This window comes from Pinus tabuliformis, chromosome 6, assembly GCF_031772625.1.
Source record: "Pinus tabuliformis cultivar Carrire ecotype Pingquan chromosome 6, CPIR1, whole genome shotgun sequence".
NCBI classification, from domain to species: Eukaryota; Viridiplantae; Streptophyta; class Pinopsida; order Pinales; family Pinaceae; genus Pinus; species Pinus tabuliformis.
The window spans coordinates 234684547-234711305 of record NC_142292.1 but is presented as its reverse complement, the minus strand read 5'-3'; the positions used below and the strand labels follow the sequence as shown (position 1 = coordinate 234711305).

The following is a 26759-nucleotide window of genomic DNA, read 5'->3' as shown; positions in this document are numbered from 1 at the left end:
CAACCTGCGTTGTCCCTTATCTAATAACAATACCAGTGCAATCCTACAATATCAATAATATCTTTAGATCCTCAACAATAACATTATGTATATTAATTTTGATTATATTAATTTTTTTAAATTTTAATAAAATATTATGTATATAAATTTTTACAATCCATTAAACCCCACAATTAGAATAGTTGTATCCTGTTTAACATTGTTTAACAAAGTGTATCCTTTATATGCTTCTGCTATTTAAAGTCCAACAATCTGTACATAATTCATGGAAGAATAACCACTGGTTCCTTATTACTACATAGAAGTAGTTGTCTTGCTCTGAGAACATAGGTCATTCACAGGAATTTATAGTGTTAACAAATATATCAATCCCGAGGAAATATAACGACCCAAGAACATGCAGAAATGTCGACTATTTCAAAGCAGAAAGGACTGTGAAATGAAATCGTCTATGGCAATGCACCGTTGGAATTCAGGTAAATATAGTCCAGTGGCTTCAGCCATGGTGGCAACCTTTTTAACTTTATTATCAGAATTTGGCCCCTGGTTGAGTAAATATACACATTCTTTCATTACCATCCAGTTGCATTAAGTTGGTGCAGAGACGATTATGATGAGACTAGTAATTTAGTGTTACAACGAATTTAACACCCTTTAAGTCAGTACAGCATCCGAGAGATGATGATATGACTAAATGTCATTTGGATCAAAGAATCTGCTACCACGTCTGATTTTCAACTCTATTCTTTGATGTCAAATGATAATTCTGAGAGGAGTTCAGCTGAAGGGAGAAATTAGGAATACTTATAGCCGCTTCGGATGTTTCACCTGGTACTTCACTGCAGTTCATACTTCCCAAACAGAAGTCATTGCTTGTTTCTGCTACTCTTGAAGATTCCAGCATTGAGATCTAAGCATAGCATGTAGATACAAAACAATTATAGCATTAAATATACCCAATAAAATACAAAAACAAAGTGCTTAGTTCCTTTCATATTCCCCAGTGATCATTAATTGACTTAGGTGAGGATGTGTACCATCCTGTGTAATTTCATATTTTCCTCAAGCAAGCAACGTTCCTGTTTCATAATGCCAGCAAGCGAGAACATGAGAATGAACAGCTTGAAAATATTATAGGATTATAAAGCTGATAAAAGGAGAGGCCCACACTACAACATGATGGGAAAATTATGATGGTTTTACAAGCTCAATCAATGGATAAAGGAAGGATTAAATTGGACCTTTTGACTTAGCTCTTCAACTTCATCATTCAGAATTTTATCCTGAAATACAAATGCAGATCAGTATATAAGTTTCATGTGGGATGAATGCTGTACAACTATTTGAAAGATATTTCTTACTGTTATCGGATTTCAAAAATGTAGAAGCTGTGGAGTAGATAAACAAGCGTTTAACAACCTTTCTGTCTCGTACACGTTGTAAGCTCAGCTCTAGTACTTGCTCTAAATGATGGAGGTCTTTCACGCTTAATGCTGAAAGGTCTTCACCTAATAAATTTCTGCTACAAAGTAAACATTTAGTAAATGAAAATCTATTAATGCCTTTGGGCAGCTATAACTATAAATTGATGAATGGTGTAGCATTAACACATATAGGAACCTACAGTTTATATTCTAACTGTGAAATTATAGCTGAATCTACACTCGTAGTATTAGCTGGAAAACCATGATCTCAAAATATAAGGAAAGAAGAAAAAAATTGATAAAGAAAATAATTAATGAATTTTATTTAGTTCTATTGATGCACATACAGGAAAATTATGAGAAAGTACACTTCAATGAATATATTTTAGATGACTAAATCAATATAATAACAAAAAAATTGATACCTAGTCTTATTTAACATCATGTATAGAGAAAACTGACACTCAGTTATAGTTAATTTCAAGCAATCATCAGTTAACTATCTCATGCAAACTCAGATAGTTTATCTCATGCAAATGCAGATAGTCTAGTTAACTGAAATACAATTAAGTGTATATTATCCAGTTTGATAAATTTAACTTCTAACATGGAATGAAATTTCATAGTATACTGATCCAAAGTGTTTCTTAACACAAAACCCGAAACTACAGTGGATTTAATCAGTGTTGCAATATTTGACTGCTGTCAAAATTTGTTACAACCAGCAGCACACTGAGCAAGAAAGATCGATTTGCAAACGCTGCTACAGATTGCAAAAACAACGAGCATAAATCAAAAGTAATTATATTGAACAACGTAACAGTAACAGTAGGCATAAATAATTGCTAAGTGTAATGTACATTTGCGGGTTAAAATACTTCAAAAATAAAGAGTTATTGGGAGCTCTTTGGGTCATATCAATGGCAGCAAGCGTTGCATCTCTTTGGGACCATGGTATGACAGCAGCTATTCCTCTTCCTTCGGTTTTGCACCTTGTCAATAATTTTCTTTCACCTTCATTCTTTCAAACCTCGAATAAAAGTGTCACGTAGAGGAGTTTAAACGTCATGGTAAATTCAGCCACAAAACAGTTAGTTTGATTGAACCGGGCTTCTCGAAATACATACTTTTCCAAAAATAGCCATATAATGGGGAAAACCTATTAGTCTCACAGCATTGTTATCTACCAATGCTGGTTGATCCATCACTAGACTTTTCAAGGATAATTTGTAATAATTTATTGGTGGTTTTTAAGGAGCCAGGTTTTCATTCTGCCATATGTTCCTGAATCTCGGGGTTACTACCTCTAAAAAAAACCTAACTCTTAATCAAACAAAATCAGTTTAGAGCATATTCTAAGCCAGCCAAAATAACGAAATTGACCGACTTAATAAATGGATAACCATATTACCATGGCATAATAACAATATGCACGCTGCCCTCATAATCGGTCAAATAACTATGAGTGAGACACACAGAAACATAGGATTATATTCTGTGACCAAAATTACCCTGAACTAATGGTCAGGTGTTAATCAGATTTAAAACACGGGATCAGCCAAGAAAAGGAAAGATAAAACCTGCATTGCACAGGTTGGCATTTACCCATCGGGATAAGTCTGTGAAGCATCCCACTCCTTATTAGAAGATCTGCCTGAGAGGAAATCGGTGAATCTCCCCATTCACACCTTACATGACCATTAGACCCTGGGCTTCTGATTCCACTGTTCTCTTAGAAATCTTATCAACAGTTTTATTGCTGTCTAGAAAGCTATGCTAAAAGCACATAATTTGAAAAGAAATTCTGTGGACAACAACAAATTGTGATCTCAGAAATTTCCCTTCATTCCCTTTATCAGAAGCTTTGAATCACCAAAGTTTTGAAGTTCCAGAGAACCTTCATTAATTTCCAAACTGAGTGAAACGAAAAATGCTTATAAATTCTGCGGAGGTGTTTGAAACACTAATCAATCCAAAAGAATGTAAACCAACAGGGATATGATATATATAAGAGTTTCCACAATCCCTCGGGTTCCCACTAGACATTCCATCCAAAAAAAACCTCAAGGGGTTGATTTGTTTAAACCACATCGCCCACCAGTAGTTTTTGGAGTTTCGCTGATAATTGTACACTGCAACTTAAATAAGGCCTACATAGGAAAAGAAGAATTGTTTTCAAAAATTGTTTTTCACACACACCTCATACCTGATATAGCTGATAAACGACCGAAGCAATTACGGACTCGTGATCTTGAAGATCTTCATCATCCAACCATTTTTTTAAGCCCCATACCACAATGCCATATCTCCGCTCTCTTTTGCATTTGTGAGAAGTGGTATGAAAGAAATAAGTTATGCACACTTGCACGTCGTTCCAGAAATAGAAAACTATGCTTATGCTTATGTGAAGGGGCCTTCGATCCCCAAGCTAATTTCTATCCCCAACCAACTTTGGTCAAGGAATATCTTAAAATCCAACGGTTACGAGAGGGTCAATGGTGACTTTTCTTGACTATCAGATTCTAGAGTATTTTGGAAATATCCAATAGACATAAAGATGCTCATTTAATATAGGAAATACAAAAGAATACCCAAACTCCTTGATAGATTGATCTTCTATATTCAGTCCCTTAATTTGACAAAGCTAACATCAATTAGACCTTGGCCAAAGAGTTTCCACTCCTCAACCAAATTGTCATCCAATTTAACTCTTCTACAGATTTTCATCCATCAGTGAATTTTACCATCCATATCTCTATTATGAACATCTCACACAACCCTAATTTTTGAGTCACTTCATAGGTGTATCTAAAAGGAATAACAACTTTGTCCTCCTCTTCAAAGACCTTTTCTAATTTTAAATTTTGTCTATCTCCTACATTCCATGTAGAAAACTTGCCTCTCAAGTGGTATTGGAGCAGTACTGCATTCCATGTCACAAAACCATTGTTATGATAACTCGGTCCTTAATTAGTTGTTCCACTCATTTGGTTTGTGTATTTTTTGGATTAGTGACTTCTTCCATAGACCCCATGAAGAGAGGCGCTTACATCTTCCTTAGGTTGAATATCATAAATTGCACAAATGAAAAACTTCTCTATTCCATTACCAAAGATGTTAATTTATTCAAGTCAAGAAGGTTGAACATCAACATTCACCGAGTATCTAGAGATGCCTATTGTCTGCTTAGTACCTAGAGACAAAGACATTGTATAAATGGTCTTTTCACCAACTATATAGAATAACTCTGATTATTCTAACACCTCCCATTAATCACGACCTATATGTTAACATGACTATTGTTCTAAGTCTCAACTATGCTTACAATACGATTTCAATTTTCTACAACATATAACTTACTTCTACAAATTTCAAACTTAGCCTTTCCAAGAGGCTTGGTGAATATGCCAACCACATTTTCATCTATATTACAATACTTTAAGTCAAATTATTTTGATTTTACTTCTTCTCTTACAAAATGATGTTATCTTTCTCTATGAGTTGAGCTTGCATGATTATTTTGATTTTACTTCTTCTCTTACAAAATGATGTTATCTTTCTATATGACTTGATGTTGCATGATATATAGGACTATTTTCCAATTTGATGGTGCTTTGATTATCACATCTCTATCTTCTTGTTGTGTTTGTCCAACATCTTCAAGTATCCTTCTAAGACATATTGATTTGCAAGTAGTACTGGTTAATGCTTTGTACTCATCTTCATTTGATGACAAGGAAACAATTGGATGTTTCTTACTATTGCATGATATCGCTCCTTATCCTATATTGAACACATATCCATTGGTAGATTTCCTATCATCTCATTTTCCAGCCGAGTCAGAATCAAAATGACATATCAACTCAACACTACAATCATTAGTGTATTCAATACCAAAATTAATAGTTCCCAAAGAACCCTTTTTCCAACTAGCCAATGGCTCTCATGAGGCTTGGCAATGAACTGACTAAATATGCTAACTGTATAAGCAATATCTAGCCTACTACTAGTGAGGTAGTTCAAGCTTCCCTCTAATTGTCAATCCAATGTGTCATTCACCTCTTTTGTTCCATAATTTATTTAGAATTGGATATTATGTTGCCTTGGAGTACATACTGCTTTGCATTTGTTCATATGAAAATTCGTTAGTAGCTCCCTTGTATATTTTCATTGTGTGATTAATGTTTGTCCATTGTCTCTCCATACTTCAAGACCTAAACAATAGTGCATCTCTCTAAGATCCTTCATCTCAAATTCATGACATAACTATAATTTTGTATCTTTAATTAATTCAATAAAATCCATTCATTAATTATTTCATAACATTGATTCATTCTTTATTATTTTTAGCTTGTTCAAATTCAAAGGCTCAATAGCAGTCATTATTTGAGACATTAAAGCATAATCTTTATACTTCATGGGGGTTTGAATTTATCATGTTGATCTTCTTAGTGGCTCATTGTTCTATGGAGTTCCTTCTCCTTTTCTTCTTCTGTGTGGAGTACCTTCATCACTTCTTGTGTGCTTTGACTTCTTGAAATGTCTTCTAGGATAGCCATATTACCTTGATCTTTTGATGATTCTACGACTTATTACTCCTCTTTGCAGTTATCATAAGAAGGATGTCATACATTGTGTTCATCCTCTTTCATTTTTTCATCTACATGCTCATGCAATGTAGCATCTCTGCATGCAAAAAACCTTGTGAGTATTTGGATCATACATTTTGTATGCTTTTTGTTTTGTACAATAATCAATCAAATGCATTTGATAGCTTTGGAATCAACTTTTCTCCCATCTTTTTCAGGAATATGAGAAAAAATATTACATCCTAATATTCTCAAATGACTAACTTTACATTTAAAACCATAAAATTCTTCAAATGGTGTTTTGTGTTTAAGATGCTTTGTAGCACTTGTATTCTTAAGATATGCATCTATATTGATGGCTTCAACTCAAAAACTATTAGAAAGTCCTTTACCTTTTAACATGCTATGAGCACATTCAACTAATGTTCTATTCTTCCTCTCAACTACTCCATTTTGTTGAGGTGTATGTGGTATTATAAATTGTTCCATAATTTCATGATTCTTACAATATTTTATCATAATCTCCTAAAGTGTATTCACCTCCTTTATCTGATCGAATAATTTTAATACTCATTCCTATTTGCTTTTCAACCATATTCTTAAATTCTTTAAAGTATTCAAACACATGAATTTTATTTTTTATAAATTACACTCAGGTATATCTAGTTCTATCATCAATAAATAGAAGAAAGTAACATGATCCACCAAGGGACCTTGTTTTCATAGGACCACATACATTACTATGCACTAGTTTAGGAATTTAATGTTTTCTTCTATCTTTATGTACAAGAAATTCTTCCTTCTTTTGTTTCCCTAGCGTACATCCTTCACATTCAATGTGTTCACTTTTAATATTTCGAAGGCCTTATACCATCATTTCTTCTGTAATAACATTAGGTCATTATGATTTGTGTCCATACCTTATTGGGTTGTGTTATATTCTTTCCACGACTAGCCCACGTACTTAACCGAGGGGTTAGAGGGGGCATGGAGCCCCCCCTTCATTGTGCCAATTACGTAGTGGAGGGGTCACAAGGGGTTTGAGGGGTGTAGGTAATCCCCCTCTATGGGTTCTGGGGCACCATCACTGAAAAATTTATTTTTTGGACCCTATATTAGGTTGGGCAGACCTACTTATGGTTTTGTGCATGATTTTCGCACGTGGTTTTGGACGTGATGGTTTTCGGTCCCATGGTTTTGGATGCGATGGTTTTCAGTCCACGGTATTGAATGCTTCGACATGTATAAATATGTATTGTAACATTGAAAGGAACATAATGAAAAATCAAACTGGTAGTCCCGATTTTTGGATCCAGGGGAAAATCTCTCTGTATATGTGTTTTATGTATTATTCTCTAACATTGTTCATTTTTTGTGTTTTAGAATTTGTATGCAGGTAATTTTTGTATGGGGTTAAAACCTACATTTGGTATCAAAGCTGTTTTGGCCTCAAGGTGATGCCTTTGTTGCTGAGGGGTTTTGCTTGGGCCTGTGGTAGACCCTATTCAGTGGGAGATTCATGAGATCAATTTTAGTGGTGAAAGAAGATGGCGAGCAATGGAAAGATAGAGATTGAGAAATTTGATGGTCATAGTTTTGAGTTGTGGAAACTCAAGATGGAGGATATGTTGGTGGATAAGGATCAGTGGATTGTGGTAGATCCTAGTACTAAACCAATGGGAGTGTGTGATGAAGAATGGAAGAAGTTCGATCAGAAGGCAAAGAGCACAATATGATTGTGTGTCTGAGATTCAATATTGTTGAATGTATCAGGGGAAGCTACGATGAAGGTTTTGTGGGACAGGTTCGGGACTTTGTACCAATCTAAGTCTCTGGTGTATAAATTGTTCCTGCGGAAAAAGTTGTATAACTTGAGGATGAAAGATGGAGACTCGATGAAAAAGCATGTGAACACATTTAATACTATGGTAAGTTAGTTATTATCTATAGATATTAAAATTTCACATGAAGATAAGTGCATCAGTTTGTTGTGTTCTCTACCAGATTTGTGGGATAGTATGATTATTGCAATAGGTAGAAATACAACTGGCTTGGAGTTTGATGAAATACTCTCATCATTGATGACGGAGGAGATGAGACAAAAAAATATGGAGAGCTAGATGGTCATGCCTTGTTTGTACAAGGACGGTCCCATAACAAAAACAAAAATAAGTTATTGAGTGGGAGATCTAAATCTCCAGGAAAACCTGTAAAGGTGGTTTGCTAGAAATGTGGAAAGGAAGGGCACTACAAAAGGGACTATAAATCTAAAGCTCCTGACAAAGGAAAGGGATGTGATGATGCTCCTTCCATAGAGGCGAAAACCACCTTAAATGAAGGCAGGGACATGTACTTTGCTTCTTCAAGCACACATGTAGATCATGAGGCATGGTTGATTGACTTAGGTGCATCCTTTCACTTCACTCCCCATAGAGAGTGGGTCTGCAAGTATGAGAAATATGATGGTGGTGATGTCTTCTTGGGGGATGACAGGAAGGCTAGAATCATTGGCCGTGGAAAATTAAAGTTGAAGTCGCAAGGTGGAAGGGTTAGAACACTTTCGGGTGTTTTTCATATTCCTGCATTAGCCAAAAATCTGATTTTTGTAAGAAAGTTGGATGATGCAAGTGTCAAAATAGTATTCGAGAAGGATACCTACAAGATGGTTCGGGGAGCACCTGTATTAATGTAGGGAGTTCAGATTGGAACTCTGTACAAGCTACAAGATAGCATTTTTGTTGATGGGTGCAACAATTTTGTGGTTCTTGAAAGAGGAGAAAAAATCTAGTGGTCTCTAGAGAGAAGACCATGCGATGGCATCAAAGACTTGGACATATTCAAGAGAAGGGCCTTGTTGGATCAGGTGCACAGCAAAATAACATAAACACACAGCAGAATTAACACAGCACATAAGACACAGTATTTATGTGGTTCACCCAACCAATCTGGGCTACGTCCACCTCACATAGGCATCGGCAATATATTAATCAAATTTGGAGATTACATCAATGAGACTCTCACACTCTCTCCCAGCTATCCGTATGACAACCTATTTTATAGTAGAGAGAATCTAACTGCTCTCACATCAAATTTAGGATGCATTAATTTGCTCCCAACAACCTGGAGATAATCCAGCAACAAATTTTCTATTGTTGTCACCTACAGAGATTTCTGCCTATTTTACTTCAAACAGAAAATCTCAACAATCTCCACCTTGACAACAATTCGCCTGATGCCCTGTTATTATTATTTTATTTTTTCTGCAAGCCAAGAGAAGCCAAACACCAGCGTAGCTTCTCCAACAAAACTGGTTTCGTGAACATGTCTGCACACTTCTCCTTTGTATGCACCTTTTCAAGAGAAACTCCCCTTTCAGTGATAACCTGTCTTACAAAATGATATTTGATTGGAATATGCTTCGACTTACTATGATAGGCCGGATTCTTAGCCAAATGTATTGCACTTTGGCTGTCACAAAGTAACCTGATGTTATCCTGTAACCTACCAAACTCACCAAGCAAACCTTTCAACCAAACCGCCTCTTTGCAAGCATGAGAAGCAGCAATGTATTCTGCTTCAGTAGTAGACAAAGCAACAATGTTCTGTAGCTTTGACATCCAGCTAATAGCTCCACCTGCAAGAGTAAAGACGTACCCTGAAGTTGACCTTCTCTTATCCAAGTCACCTGCAAAATTGGAATCAACATATCCGCAAACATATTCACTACTCTTATTGTAAGAAATACAATAACTACTTGTGCCTCTCAAGTACCGAAGCACCCATTTCACTGCTAACCAGTGCTCTTTACCCGGATTTGCCATGTACCTGCTGACAACCCCAACTGCATGAGAAATATCTGGTCGCGTACACACCATCGCATACATCAAACATCCTACTACATTGGCATAAGGAATTCGAGACATATAATCCTTTTCTTCATCTGTATTAGGACATAAACTCGAAGAAAGCTTAAAATGGGAAGCTAAAGGGATCGACACAGGCTTCACATTGTTCATACCAAACCTCAAAAGTATTTTCTCAACATACTTTTGTTGTGATAGCCACAGCTTACCATTGCCCCTGTCTCTGAAAATCTCCATGCCCAAAATCTGTCTTGCGGCTCCTAGATCTTTCATATCAAACGTCCTTGCCATCTGAGTCTTCAACCTGTTGATTTCTTCAATGCTTTTGCTTGCTAAAAGCATATCATCAACATACAACACTAAGATAATGAACATGCCATTATTTAACTGCTTAAAATAAACACAATGATCATATTCACTTCTAACATATTTCTGACTCAACATGAAAGAATCAAACTTCTTATACCACTGCCGAGGCGACTGCTTCAGGCCATATAATGACTTCTTGAGCCTGCAGACAAATTTCGCATTGCGATGCTGAACAAACCCTTCCGATTGTTCCATATATATTTCCTCATCTAAATCACCATGTAGAAATGCAGTCTTAACATCTAACTGCTGCAACTCCAAATCAAACAAAGCCACTAATGCTAACACAATTCTAATTGAAACAATTTTAACTACTGGTGAAAATATCTCATGAAAGTCTATGCCAGCTTTCTGAGAAAACCCTTTTGCAACCAGCCGAGCTTTGTACCTGTCTTCCGTATCATTCACACCTCGTTTTAGCTTGAAGACCCATTTACACCCCACAGTTTTTCTGCCTTTCGGAAGCTCCACCAGATCCCATGTGCCGTTTTTACTCAAGGCCATCATTTCTTCCTTCATGGCTGCTTTCCATTTGTCACTATTTGAACTTTCTACAGCTTCCTGATAACACAAAGGTTCATCATCATTAGCGATCAAAGCAACTGAATCATCATACCTTCTCAGACGGCGTTTGATCCTTGTAGATCTCCTTAAGAATGTTTCTGGTGCTTCCATAACTGGCTGTCTATCAACTGTAGGAATTTCTTCATGATCGCCATCTGAGACCTGTTTATGTCCTCCATCTGAACCCTGTTCATAATCTGATTCTGAAACCTGTTCATGACTAGAATCTGAACTATGGTCATTATGACTATCATTAGAAATGTTGTCAAACTGAATATGCTGGAAATCAGATACATCATCCTGTTTCAATCTTTTATCTACATCTAACTGTACAAGAGAGGATTCATGAAACCTTACATCTCTGTTGATGATGATTTTGCGGGTAGTAGGATCCCACAATCTAAATCCCTTTGTTCCATCACCATACCCAACAAAGACATACCTCTTCGATTTCGGATCTAATTTAGTTCGCTGATGTTTAGGCACTAGAGCATATGCATCACAACCAAACACTCTGAGTTTAGAATAGTCACAAGGGTGTCCTGTCCATACCTCTTGCGGAACCTTGCAGTCTATTGCCGTTGATGGAGATCGGTTTATCACATAACAAGCAGTTGCCACTGCTTCCGTCCATAACTCCTTTGGCAACCCGGCGTTACTCAGCATACACCTTGCTCTCTCTAGAAGAGTCCTGTTCATGCGTTCAGCAACTCCATTCTGCTGAGGAGTATAAACCGTGGTCTTATGTCTCTCGATCCCTGCATCCTTGCAATAGCTGTCAAACTCCTTGGAGGAAAACTCACCACCATTGTCAGTTCTTAAACATTTTATAGTTCTACCAGTGCTGTTTTCTACCAATGCTCTAAACTGCTTGAAAACTGTAAAAACATCAGACTTCTTTTTCAACATGAAGACCCAAACTTTCCGAGAAAAGTCATCAATGAATGATACAAAATAAGACGAACCACCATATGAAGCTGTAGGAGCTGGACCCCACACATCTGAATGGATATAATCAAGTATGCCTTTACTAGTATGTTTGCCTGTTTTAAACTTTTGTTTACTTTGTTTACCAAACAGACAATGTTTACAGAAATCCAATTTTCCAGATCTTAGATTAGGAAGTAACTTTCGGTCAGCCAAAATTTTCAATCCTCTTTCACTCATATGCCCCAATCTTTGATGCCATAAGTGAATGGAACTACTGTCATGTTCAGACACAGACACATGATCTGACCCAGTTCTACCTTCTAACTGAAATAGATTTCCTACTTTCTTAGCTTTCATCACTAGTAAGATACCTTTGTAGATTTTCATAACTCCACCTTGAATTATAGTTTTATATCCATTTGAATCAAGTGCTCCTAATGAAATCAAATTTTTTCTTAGATCTGGTACATGCCTCACATCAGTTAATATTTTTGTGGTGCCATCAAACATTTGTAGTTGTATGCTTCCAATCCCAACAATATTACATGTTACATCATTACCCATGTACACAACACCATCATCAATTGATCTATATGTTTTAAACCAATCTTTATGTATACACATGTGGTTAGATGCCCCGGAATCTAACAACCAATGTTGATCATGTTTTGAAACATTAACTGACAATACTTCATCACTCATACCTGAAACTGAACCTGTATCTGTGGTATTGGCTTCCTTCTTTTCTATCGAAGAGCCCTCTTTATCAGCCTGCTTTCGCTTCCAACAATCTTTTTTCAGATGTCCAGCCTTGCCACAATGCCAGCACTTCATCTTTGGCTTCTTTCCTTTGGACTTTGAACGAGAGTCGCTATGCTTTCCCCCGGAGTGTCTCTCTCGTGAGCGACCTCTTGCCATCATTACCTCTGATGTAGAGGTGTCTGCATTCGACCTCTTCCTCGTCTCCTCAGCCAACAAGGCTCCAACAACATCATCAAACTCAAGAATTTCTGATGTACTAAAACTTATGGAAGTAACAAAATGATCCCAGGATTCAGGCAAAGAACATAATAAAGTTATCACCTTATCTTCTGAATCAAATTTCACATCTAGACTGTTTAATTGCACCAACAAGGTATTAAAAACATTCAGGTGATCAGCAATTGAGGTACCTTCTTTCATCCGCAAACTGTAAAGCTGCCGTTTCAGGAGAATTCGATTTGTCAAAGATTTCGTCATATAGAGCTTCTCAAGCTTCGTCCACAGGCCTGCGGCGGTTTTCTCTGACACAATGTTAAACAGAACATCGTCCGCCAGACATAACCGAATTGCGCTCAGAGCTCTATCGTCCATCTCATCCCATTCATCCTCTGTCATGGAAGCAGGTCTTTTGTTTTTCCCCAATAGTGCTTTCGCCACACCTTGTTGAACCAACAGATCGTGCATTTTCACCTTCCAGATCTCAAAATTATTCTTGCCATTAAATTTCTCAATTTCAAACCGGGCACTTTGAGTTTTCGCCATTTTGTATCAAAAAAGCACAATAATCTCCAATATCAAACCAGCAATTTAAAAAATAAAAATTGCCTTTTCCTTTGATTTTACACAAAAAATCTGCCTATGCCTTATGTACTTTTGCCTTAAAAATCTGCCCTTTGCACTTAATTAAAAAAAAACTGCCCTCTGCCATATGCACTTAAAAAAAAACATAATATACATCCTTTTTCAAAAAACTTCAATATCCCTTATAACTCCTATTTTTTTGTTTAACAAATAATTACTTACTCCTTTTTGTTTAAAGGCATTAAAGTAAGTACGCACTCCTCTTTGTTTGGTTAATGGCATTAAAAAATGATTACCCACTTTCCTTTGATTATTTGTCAAACGGATTCCTTAATAGGACCAGGCAACAGTGCAATTCCAAGTTTTAAAACAGCAGAGGATATTTGAATCTAGCGTATGGTGGGAGAAGATATTTCGGCAAGCTTGGCTTCGAATCCCAAAGCTACTCAGCCAAACATTTTTTTTTCCTATTTCTTTTGGCGTTTTATAAACAGAACAGATGGGAATAGAGTTACGCAGCACTGACAATATAATCCGGTGTTGGAATAGAGTTACGCAGCACCAGCAATTTAAAAAAACATACCCGGTATCAGAAACGTCCACCCACAACTCCACGCACACCGCACCAGGTATAGCAGCGCTCCGATCCGCTCAACAAATGGCTGTGGCAATTGCTTAGCTATGTTTAAGGAACACCAGCTCCAGCGCACACACGCACAGCACTCAAATTATGCACAGCAAACAAATTATGCGCCCAGCCATATGTAATACGCACCAGGAGTAATACACACCAGCAGTCCACGGTACCAATCAAGCACAGAAATCACCAGCCAGCGCTAACAGCACATAGCGAACAACGCATTCCCTTCTCCAGCGCCAACAGCACACACACCGCGGGTATACACAGCACCAGCGCCTCCAGCACCTCCAGGCAGCACCTCCAACATGCTCTGATACCAATTGTTGGATCAGGTGCACAGCAAAATAACATAAACACACAGCAGAATTAACACAGCACATAAGACACAGTATTTACGTGGTTCACCCAACCAATCTGGGCTACGTCCACCTCACATAGGCATCGGCAATATATTAATCAAATTTGGAGATTACATCAATGAGACTCTCACACTCTCTCCCAGCTATCCGTATGACAACCTATTTTATAGTAGAGAGAATGTAACTGCTCTCACATCAAATTTAGGATGCATTAATTTGCTCCCAACAACCTGGAGATAATCCAGCAACAAATTTTCTATTGTTGTCACCTACAGAGATTTCTGCCTATTTTACTTCAAACAGAAAATCTCAACAGGCCTTTGAATACTTCATGGTAAAGGTATGGTAGAAGGGATGAGTAATAGCTCTTTGGATTTTGATTTCTGTGAAAATTCTGTATATGGGAAGTATAATCAGGTGGGTTTCCCCTCTAGTGGTAAGAGGGCAAAAGGGATATTAGAACTTGTGCACACTGATGTATTTGGACCTGTGAAGGTTCCATCACTTGCTAAGTCTGTGTACTATGTATCCTTTATAGACGACTTCTCAAGGAATACATGGATATATTTCCTTAAGAAGAAATCTGAAGTCTTTGACAAGTTTAGAGAGTTTAAGGCTCTACTAGAAAACCAAACAGAGAAGAAGATAAAGGTGTTGACGATAGATAACGGTGGAGAGTTTTGCAGTAAGCAATTTGAAGAATTCTAAAAGAAGTGTGGTATAGCATAGCAGAAGATGACCCCATACACACCTTAGAAAAATGGGGTTGCAGAAAGAATGAACAAGACATTAATGGAAAGGGCAAGAAGCATGCTCAGTGGTGCCAGGCTAGGAAAAGAATTCTAGGCAGATGTTGTGGAGATAGCATGTTACCTAGTCAACAGATCACCTTCATTAGCGTTGGAGGATAAGACTCCACAAGAGGTATGGACTGGTAAGAAACCCTCTCTTTCACATTTGAGGGTATTTGGATGTGATGCATATGTACATGTTCCAAAGTAGAAATGAACCAAGTTGGATAGTAAATTTGAAAAGTGCATCTTTATAGGGTATAAGGATGGCTTAAAGGGTTATAAGCTTTGGAACCCAGTAACAAGGAAGGTTATGTACAACTGAGATGTGGTGTTTAGATAGGAAACAGATGTTATTAAACATGAAGTCCAATCAAAGGAACCTGAGAAGATGGATTTTGAGCTGAAGGCGGAAGAATCAGACTCTACAACAGAGGAGGAATCAGAAGATGAAGAGCCACAAACTCCGGGTGTGAGAAGATCAGTTCGATAAAGAAGGAAACCAGAAAGGTATAGTCCATCTGCTTTTTTTTCAAATTTTTCTTTATCTATTACTGATGATGATCCTAGAGCTATGAAGGAAGCAGTAGATTGAGAGGATGGAAAACTCTAGAAAGAGGCCATGGTTGATGAAATGGCATCTTTGCACAAAAATGAGGCTTGGGATCTTGTGGAGTTATCAGCTGGAAGGAAAGCCATTGGCAGCAAATGGATGTTCAAGAAGAAGACAAATACAGAAGGAAATGTTGAGAAATACAAAGCTCAATTGGTAGAAAAAGGTTATTCCCAGGTGCCGAGAATTGATTTTGGTGATATTTTTTCTCCTGTTTCCAAGGTAACTTCTATTAGATTACTTTTATCTGTTGTTGTTGCTTTTGATTTTGAGGTAGAACAGATGGATGTGAAGACAACATTTCTTCATGGGGATTTGGAAGGGAGATCTACATGAAGCAACTTGAAGGCTTTGTGGTGAAGGGTAAGAAAGAACTAGTATGCAAGTTAAAGAGGACTATGTGTGGATTAAAATAGTCACCAAGGATGTGGTATCAAAAATTTGATACATTTATAAGGGGACTTGGCTTCACCAGAAGCAAAGTAGATCATTGTGTGTATTTTAAATTAATTGGTCACCGTGTTATTTATCTGGTCTTGTACGTGCATGATATGTTGTTGGTTGGAAAAGACAAAGAAATTATCGAGGATTTGAAAACCCATTTGTCCTCCAAATTCTACATGAAAGATCTTGGTGCTGCAAACTATAATTTGGGCATGGAAATTAAAAGAGATCGGACAAACAGGAAGCTCTTCTTAAACCAGAGGAGGTATGTTGAGACAATATTGCAGAGGTTCAGTATGCAGGATAGTAAACTGGTGAAGGTTCCTATTCCTGTAGGTGTAAATATATCTTCTAAACAATGTCCCAAGACACAATAAGAGGAAGAGGACACATCTTGTGTTCCATATGCGAGTGCAATCGATAGCCTGATGTATGCAATGGTTTGTACTAGACCAGGCATTGCACATGCAGTGGGAGTATTGAGCAGGTTTATGTCAAAACCAGGGAAGGAGCACTAGACAACAGTGAAGGGGGTTTTCAGGTATTTGTGTGGCACCAGTGATTATGGTTTATGCTACAAAGGAAGACCAGGATTGGACAGAGTGTTGGATATTCGTGGCTTCGTTGATTGAGACTGGGATAGAGATCTGGATCAGAGAATATCTACAAGTAGGTATGTGTTTAACCTATTTGGAGGTGCAGTCAGTTGGCTGAGTAAGAAACAATCTCTAGTGGCACTATCAACTATAGAGACAGAATACATCGCAGCCACTCATGCAAGCAAGGAAACAGTTTGGCTGTAGATATTGTGTTCAAGTATGGGTTTAGTACAGGGAGCTATAAGGATAGACTGTGACAGCCAAAGTGCAATTTTCTTGGCAAAGAACCCTGCATATCATTCAAAGACAAAGCACATTGATGTTCAGTATCACTTTGTGAGGGATATGATAGAAGACAAAAGGGTGTTGCTCGTAAAGGTGGACACTTTAAAGAATACTGTGGATGCATTGACAAAATCTGTGAGCTCTGAGAAGTTCTCCTGGTGTAGAGGAACAATGGGCATTGTAGGGTTGGATAAATGACTAAGCTCTCCTGTGGCACCCTATGGAATGAAAACAACAAGTGGGAGAATGTTGGGTTGTGTTATATTCTTTCCACGACTAGCCCACGTAGTTAACTAGGGGGTTAGAGGGGTGGTGGAGCCCCCCTTTCGTTCTACCGATTACATAGCGAGGGAGTCAACTAACCCCCCTCTATGGAGTCTGGGGTAGCACCCTGGAAAATTTTGTTTCCTGGACCCTATATTAGGTTGGATGGACCTACCTATGGTTTTGTGCATAACTTTAGCACATGGTTTTGGACGTGATGGTTTTCAGTCCATGGTTTTGGACGCGATGATTTTTGGTCCATGGTATTAGATGCTTCAGCATGTATAAATATGTATTGTAACATTAAGATGAACATAATGAAAAATCAAACTGGTAGTCCCGGTTTTGGGATCCAGGGGAAAATCTCTGTGTATATGTGTTTTATGTGTTATGCTCTCGCAATATTTATTTTCTGTGTTTTAGAATTCGTATGCAGGTAACTTCTATATGGGGTTAAAACCTACATACCTTTGATGCCAAAGTTCTTCATTTGGTATGTCTGTAAATGCCAATGCTTGATGACCTCTCTTTGTTACATCTAGCTTGTAAAATCCTCCAACTCTAAGTCCTGTTGCAAAAACCTTGTAGTTATCTTGCATATATTTTCACACACAATGTGATTTAACAAACTCAACTTTTAAATGTTGATCTCTAATAGTGGAAACTTAATTTAAGTTATTCTCTAATCCTCGAAAATATATTACATTTTGAATATTTTTTTCTCGTCCATTAGGTAGAGTAACACTTATATCTCCATGCACATTAATTTCATGCGATGTGTTATCTACTAAATAGATATGATCTCCATTATTATGTTCATGATATGTATCAAAGCAATCTCTTTTACATGATATGTAAATTGAAGCACCATAATCAATGAACTGAGCATTGTCATCTTCAGTTTATGTTGATAAAGCAGTATTAGAGACAAACAATTTAAGATTGTTGAACTTATCACTCATTGCATCATATATGTTAACACAATTTCCTATATTTCTTCTTTGTCTAAATCGACAAGACTTTTTTTCATACAATTCTTAGAAAAATGTCTATTCTTTCCAGAGTAATAACACACATCATGTCTACTTAAATTGACATTTGACCTTAGTGATGTTGTATCTTGAAATTATTTTACCTATGGCTTTCTTCCTTTATCTTTCTCCCAATGTTTTCTTCTTAAAGACTGCTCCCCTTTATCTACCAATGCTAAATCTAAAGTGGGAGATCTTTGATTAATACTTCTTCTCCATTTGTATTCCTGCATAAGTATACCTACCAACTCATCAAACGTACGATCCTTCTGTCTCGCTACAAGTTTAGTAATAAACATTTGATACTCATTAGGCATACCATTTAATGTGACAGTAACCAAATTTTTACTAGATATTGTCTCACCAATGTCACCAAGTTTGTTTTTCAACTCCTTATTTCTACAAACAAAATTATTGATTTTTTCATTTTCTTCCATCTTAATCCAAAGAAACTTACTTTTTAGACATAATATGTAGTTTGTGATCTCCGTCTCATACAAACCTTTAAGAGTGTCCCAAGTCTCCTTTGATGGTACTTATTCTCAAATGTGTAGGATAATGTTGTCTTTAACAGAGATATACAAAAACATCTTCTCTTTGTTCTCCCATCACTCCCAATCTTGAATTGTGACAACTGTGGCTTTAGGGGACTTCAACTTATCTTCAACTCTGGACATGATCGTCCATATGTTTTAGGCTTCCATCAAAATACGCAGCTTAAAATTTCAATTTGCATAATTTTCTCCCAAAAAAAATAAAATACCTTAAGCCACTTCATTTTAACTAAGAGTCTTTAATATATATATATATATATATATATATATATATATATATATATATATATATATATATATATGTATATATATATATGTATATATGTATATATATATATATATATGTATATATATATATATATATATATATATATATATATATATATATATATATGTATATATATATATATATAGATATATATCTATATATCTATATATATACATATATATATATATATATATATATATATATATATATATATATATATATATATATATATATATATATATATATATATATATATACATACCCATTATTAGAAAATAAAGTATGAAAATGTTTATTGAGAATATAGGACTGACAAGATATCTCCCCAAGGTATGAAAACTCGATGTCTTCACCTCGAAGTTTAAATTTCCACTTCAAGTCCCAAAAATGGATTCAATCTACTTCACTAGATGGCAACCTCATATCCATCAAAGCATCTTGTGTTTATCCATTTATTACCTACTTTAGCTCATACCCTTTGTAGAACTATGCTAATTTTCCAAAATACTAATACAACATCTAAGCAAAACCTAACACCATCTTTTACATGTTCTTCTTGGAAAAAACATTATCATAAAATTGTGGCTCTTCACATCCTAATAAAATAGTGCGATATGTAGTCTAAGAGCTTTTATTGACACTTTTCTTACTAGAAAATGGTGAATCAATCACTCGCCTCATCTCTTGTTAATTGATTAGATTGAATATAGATAACAACAATGCATTCCTCCATTCTTTCAAAACTTGGTAAAGGTGACTAAGATAGCATTCATATATGTGATCTCATGATATATTACACAAAAGTTATGCTCCCATATCCTTAGAGAATAAGTTTGATAATCCATATTTCATTTCTATGTCTACCCCATCCTTGCTTTGATCTCTATTTATAGCATTCTGTGATGTTGAGTCCTTAGAAAACCCCAGAAATTCGAAGTTCATAAAATTTCTTGCATAACATGATGCTTAAAGACTGGATCCTTGATAAGATTAGACATTCTCTTCTAGAAGATTTAGATCATCCTATGCATATATCTGACATTCAAGGTACTCATGTTGAGCTAATGTGAACTAAGAATAGATTTCATTCCATCTCTCATAGTATATTTTATCCATTGCGTGATCAACTTCACTAATAAATCATATAATCTACTCCAACAATCAATCCTACAACAGAACAGTGATTGTGCTTATGTGAAAAATACTACAAGAAATTCTCTTCCATGTAGGTATATGTGGATATCACATTGCATACAAATTTTTATAAATCTCAAAGCTTCTACAATTGTCCTTTCCTACATTCTAGCCTTAGGATTTGATACCACACCACCCCCCGCCCCCAAAACACAATAAAAGGCACACTTATGAACACCATAAGAGAGTTGAAATCTTGAACATTAGATCTGATTCATTCATCAAACACACAATAATTGTCACATATTTATAGAATGGGATAGTTACAAGAGATAACCATAAAAACCTATTGCAAAGGGATGAGAAGGAGAATCATGATTTTACAACTCATGCTTATTGGAAATATGACCATCTACAAGAATGCATTTGAATACTAACTGATTATACATTGGAACTCTAATGCATTGGAATAACATATTTGTATCATACTCTAACATTTAAATTAATGTTTTTAAAAAGTTTTGGGTGAATTTCTTGACAACAAACTCACAATATAAATATGCCAATATGGGAGTGTATGCTTAAAAGTGTTAGACAATATGTGTGGAGGTATGTACACCAATCATCTTTCCAAATCAACTATTGTAGTAAGGCTTCTATTTTGTGTTAGGGGCTTGGTTTTCAGGAAATAAAATTAGAACACTAACTCCTGCAAGGCTAATCAAGTTCTTACAGGCTACTTCTAGGTCTTGTCTTTAGCAGATCTTCCCCGTGCACTTAGTAATAATCATATTGAAAAGGACACCCTAAAAGGTCTTAATCAATTGAATACCTATTATAGGGATTTTTACAAGACAGAACTCTCTCAATAAATATTTATCATTAATCACATCTAAAGAATCACCTACAGTTAGTCTCCTTTAGTAAAAAATATCTACTTTACTGTTTAGATAAGGAACCATAAACTTTGGGGGCCACTTGGTTTGTGTGATAGAGCCATTCCCCTGCGGGTTGTAGTCTTTCATAGTCAAGGAGAAAATGTTCTTACAATCACAGAAGGTTGCAATGCTTTGAAGGATCCTTTAGTGATCAATCTCCTACGAATCCAAAGAAATTTGAAACAAAAGAATCAAGGGATCAGAAATAATGAAAACAACCAACTATGTGCAGTGTTGCCAAAACCAATCTCACAAAGAAAACCCAAGAAAATAGTTGCAAGTGGTTTGTTAATAAAATGAAACCTAGATTCATCAATAAAAGATTGTCATGTTCATTAAATCATATTTTGTTTCTATGGCTTAGTGATGGTGATAGACAAGATAGAAAAACATATATTATATCTATTAGCTTATTAAGTAAACCCTTGTGTCGTTTATTAAATCAGAGTGCTAAATATTAAATCTATGTATTACAAATTACAATGTAACAAAGGTGCAATCACTTTCTCATTTGATATAATGGAGAAAAAATAATTATGCTGTATTATATGAAAATACTGAACGCTACAAACCAAACCCATAATTTGCTAAACCAAATGAAATCATTCATATACCCAACCTATCTACTCATTATACAAACTATTATTTGATTACAATAAAGGAAATCCATATATTTGAAGGCAAACATTAAGGACCAAATCTATGGGTTATGACTCAAATGTTCATGAGATACATTATTTCATATATCAAACCTATTAAGACACATAATATTACTCTTATGTTTTTCTCTAACACCAATGGTATGCATTAGACCTTGAACTTACAAACTGATTGAAAATACCATGTATCACATATATTTGATGTATAAAAAAATAGGGCACAAGTTAATATATCAAACCTAGATATGACAAACAATAACTATGGACTATATTTATATGGAACTAAATTAACATAACCCAAATTTGGATTCGGGAGGTCAAACGAAACTAGTATTTCTTCAATCTGCACAACTACTATAGTACCGATTTATTGGAGGGCTTAAACTACACATCAAGTTTATTTAGTAGATATATTTATAGAAGCGAAGAGATTTAAGATATGAAATGGGTTATACTTACAACCTGTGACAATTACACCATATTATGTACTGAAATCACACTAATAAGTAAGGAAATGCACTAGGTTGGTGGGCCCTTGCTAGCTAATAGCATTACCTGGAAACAAACTTAGCTCATATCAAAGTATAACAATAAACATGTATGTAAGTATCAAGAACAATATTTTATTATGAAAATACATAGATTGGATGAGAAATAATATAAGAGTGACCACATTAATCAAAATTCAGGGTTACAAAATAACAATCTATCTCTACTCGCATTATTTGCTAACAAGACCTACAGCTACAGCTCTACTTTTACAGAAAACAAGATATAAACTACACTGGCATCTCCCCATGCACGAGGTATTATACTAAGTTAGATCCAAGAGATCCAATGAACTCAACATTGATATGGAATGAAGGTGTAACAGAGTGCCAAAATAGGGTTGACTCGTTTCATTCTTATGGATGAGATCTAAGCAGACCACTCAAAATATCAACTAAATCTCATTAGGGCTGATCATTTAAGTGGTAGGCTACCTACGTTCTCAATGTGAGCTAGAATTCGAATCTTATAGGTTTGAGAGGATATTTGAACTAATCCTAAGTGAACCGATGTGTACAACCAAATGTGGAAGGTGCGCTTACATTTCTGGCATGGAGATTGGTTGTAGGAATCCTTAAGGGCGTGCATGACTTGCTTCAAACCATGATTAGTAGCCTCAGTAATGATTAAGATATTTTAAATGCATTAAAATGTAATAGATAATTAACATTCAAACCAAATATTTACCTTAAGATCCGTAATTAGCTTGATTCCATAGATTCTGCATAAAAGAATGTAGTAAGGAGATGGAAATGGGGATTTAAAGGGGTCAAAACTTGGTAACTATTAGCAAAACATGTCGTTAATTCTATGCCTTGGCATCCCCCCACCCTAAATTTTCTTTTTTCCACACACAAAAAGGAATCGTGTCTAATAAATTTGAATTCACTGACTAGGCTCTCCCTATACAAAACAAAAATGAAGCGCCATAATGGCCTCACTGACCACCAATGTTAATATTGACACTATCCCCACCTTCCTTTCTTGTAGCATTAAGCTTCTTCTTTAAATTCATATTTCATATCTGTGCGTAAAGAAATAAATTTATACTTTTTTATAGCTAGCTTCAAATTAGTTATACTTTCCTTTGACAATTCTTCAATTCCCCCCCTTAAATATTCATTCCTATCCTTCAAAACAATGTTTTCATTCTTGAGATACCTATTAAGAACTCTGAAAAACTTAAATTTTTTACTTCAGCTTCTCAATCCTCCTATCCTTTTTCTTATATTTCTATGCTAGTGGTTCCACTGGTATAGCAGAAGACATTGTGGGGTTATAAGATTTGTGAAAATTAACACCATAGTTAAATTCTTGGACAACGCCTCTAGAAATTCATCAAGAACAGCCGTATTGAACATTTTGTTCATTGTTTTTTTTCTTCTGGGGAAGAGATGCTACTGATTCCTCCTTTTGGGCAATATTAGTGTCTATAATTTTTTAGCCCGAGGAGAAACAACTTGCATAAATTTGGAAATCCACGAGAATGATGAGGCAAGGGTGAAGTGTGGGGTTCACATGGGAATTGGGAAACAACCTTATTCCTCAAACGGGGAGAGGATGATGCACATGATTTAGACAAAGGAGTTGCCTCATTAGGTGAATTTGTAAGGCCCATGGAAGATGGAGGAATAACTTGTTTTGATATAGATGAGTTGTCATTTTCCATGCTCCTATTTATCCTCCTTCATGGATTAAAATGTGGTGCCTTTAACTTATTTATCATATTTGGGCTATTTATACAAGGAACCATTAGAACATCACCTTCTCCAACATTATTACCATCTATAGACTTCTCCTAATTCCCATGATGATTTTCCTCAACTACCTTGTTAACCACATCTTATGGTAATTCATGAAGCATGCAAAGAGGGATGCCAAGTATATTTATTATTACAAAAGCTCCCCAATCATATTCTATTTTCCATAGTTCATACACAATTTAGGATTTTAGTAAGACCATGATGATACAACTAGAAACTCCTATTGCTGTGTATTTTATGAACACCTTTATCCACGTGTCCCACACTCTTATGTAGTATGAAACAGAAATTAATAAGCTGACTAGCTTCAAAATGTAATAATAGGTGGATGTGGTATAAAAAGGTAATGACATACCCATCCTCACAGGTCAAAAAGAAAATCAGCGCATAAAGAAAATTTTACCTCATATCCATGATGTGTCATTGTGGAGCCCCTTTTTTATAGTCTAACTTAATCCCCGATGTGGTCGTAAATTGGCCTCAAATTGCTTATCCCACTTTTGGGTTAGCGAACAATCAAACACCTCTTTTTGGTTAGTGAACAATCAAACACCCTACTAATCCAGTCCTATGGCCCAAGCCAAAAATTTGTTTCTCACTGCCATGAATTAATCACCTACCTTGGCCACCCTTCCATCAAACCCTCAAGTGAAGGCCATTGTGATTCAATTATTGTGACCATCGAAGATTCTAAGGAATGAGAGCCATCTTGCAGAATTAAAAATTTCTTTCCTAGCATCATACTAGGTAGAATTCTCCAAGTTTTCTACTGACCATGACTCTTTCCTCACAGACCCAAGTTTTTCCATTACGGTTAGGTCGAGGCTTGGAATGTTCAGCTTCTGTTACTAGTGGAAAGTAGGTTAACATTGAGGACAAGAGATATCGTGATTGAAGGGAATGAGGTGACATACAGGGAAAACAACAAGTAAAATATACAAAATAATAGAGTCATATATGGAATAGGGGATGAGGAAATATATGTTATGTGTGTCAGATGAGGGTGGAATAATTCTCAACAAGGGATATAGAGTGGTTAGAGGATGATGAGGCATTGCAAAGTCACAAGCATGAAAATTAATAAGAGCCCATGATAGTGAGATCATGTTGGAGAAATATCATCATTGCATGATTGAGAAAATCATCTGAATGATTGCATAAAAGAACAAAGGAAAATCATGTAATGATAGATATGGGATTATGGTTTTAGATTTTTGATATTAACTAGGTCTTAAATACACCAAAGAGACTTATAGCATGATAGGCTTACCTTAGGTTACCTTTATACCATAGGTTCTTGTGATACCAAATAAGAGAAAACTTGATTTTTTTCGGGTGGCCAATAAGATGTAGTGCTGACTATGAAGAAAAATTTATGTACTGGAAGCTAACTTTGAATACTATATTATAAAAATTCTGAAAATAAGATATTCAATCTACTTACAAGACATTGAGAGAAGTGAAAAGACATTAAGTTAGATCCTTGCTCGCACCCTTTGAACACAAAATAAACTTTAATTTTATAAATTAACTATGAAGTCGTCTAATTGATGAAGAGGTCATGTAACCAGAATTGTACAGACTTGAAGATCTAGGGAATTTTCAAGGTTTCTTATATTGTAGTTAGATTCATTTATAGATCCATGCCTTGAGAATTCAATCAATTGTCAATTTCTAAAAATCCCAAGAGCCAAACAATAGAAAATGTTATAAAATAAAATGACAAGATCAGCCCTCTGCAATGATCTAATTCCCTTTTCTACTATACAATTTTGTTGTTGATAGTACTAACTGGAAATGGTACTGGAGTTGATGTCGTCAATGAGAATCATGGTGATGGTGATGATGATCATGTATAGAGTGGTAGCGGTGTTAGTTCTGATGGAAATGATCATGATGATAGAAGTGATACTAATGTTGGTGCTAATGATAATAACGGTGATTCTAACAGTGGTTCTCATCTTGGTTTCAATAAAAAATAACTATAGTATAGGGTCGTATGCTAGTTATGATGATGAAATTAGAATAGTGGTCATTCCAAGCTCTGTATCGATGAGATTTTTCATGGATCTACATTATGTGACTTAGGTGTTGTCATCATGGTCAGACACAAAATAAAACCCCTTTTTGAAACAAGCCACTTGCTAATTAACAACTAAGTAGGGAAAAATTTAGGGGCTAATATTCACAGCTGGGCTAATTTTCCATGCTCCTTCCCAAAAAAAAAAATTGATAATTTCCATTTTTTCTAAAAATGTTTCACCAATATTTTATACTATAAAATCATTCTACCCTTAGAATCACGAAATTTTATAGAGACTATATAAATTCATTAGAAATTTGAATATTTTAACAAAAGGATAGCTAAACATTATATAGTTTATATATTAGGGACTAGTAATATTCGCCAAGGTTTCTAAAATTTTAGTTAAATTTCCATCCTTAAAATTTACTTTGTAGCTAACAACTCTTTTTTATTAAATGCACACAACTTTTTAGGGGAATATCTACCCATCAGTTACCTAGTTTTCAGGTGGATTTCATATCCAATTGTGCCAACAAGATG

General features: G+C 35.7%; 1 protein-coding gene across 1 annotated transcript in view; it reads right to left on the bottom strand.

Annotated features, from left to right (window-relative positions):
* Positions 1–234: 234 nt before the first annotated feature.
* The window catches only part of LOC149258271 (MADS-box transcription factor 23-like), a 544032-nt gene continuing 517507 nt past the window's right edge, over positions 235–26759 (bottom strand). The window contains exons 5-8 of the mRNA XM_089371147.1: positions 1420–1519; positions 1242–1283; positions 1038–1079; positions 235–910 (exon numbers count right to left, since the gene is read on the bottom strand). Coding sequence (XP_089227273.1) covers positions 719–910; positions 1038–1079; positions 1242–1283; positions 1420–1519 — 376 coding nt within the window. The 3' untranslated portion in view covers positions 235–718. The remainder of the gene's footprint in view (positions 911–1037; positions 1080–1241; positions 1284–1419; positions 1520–26759) is intronic.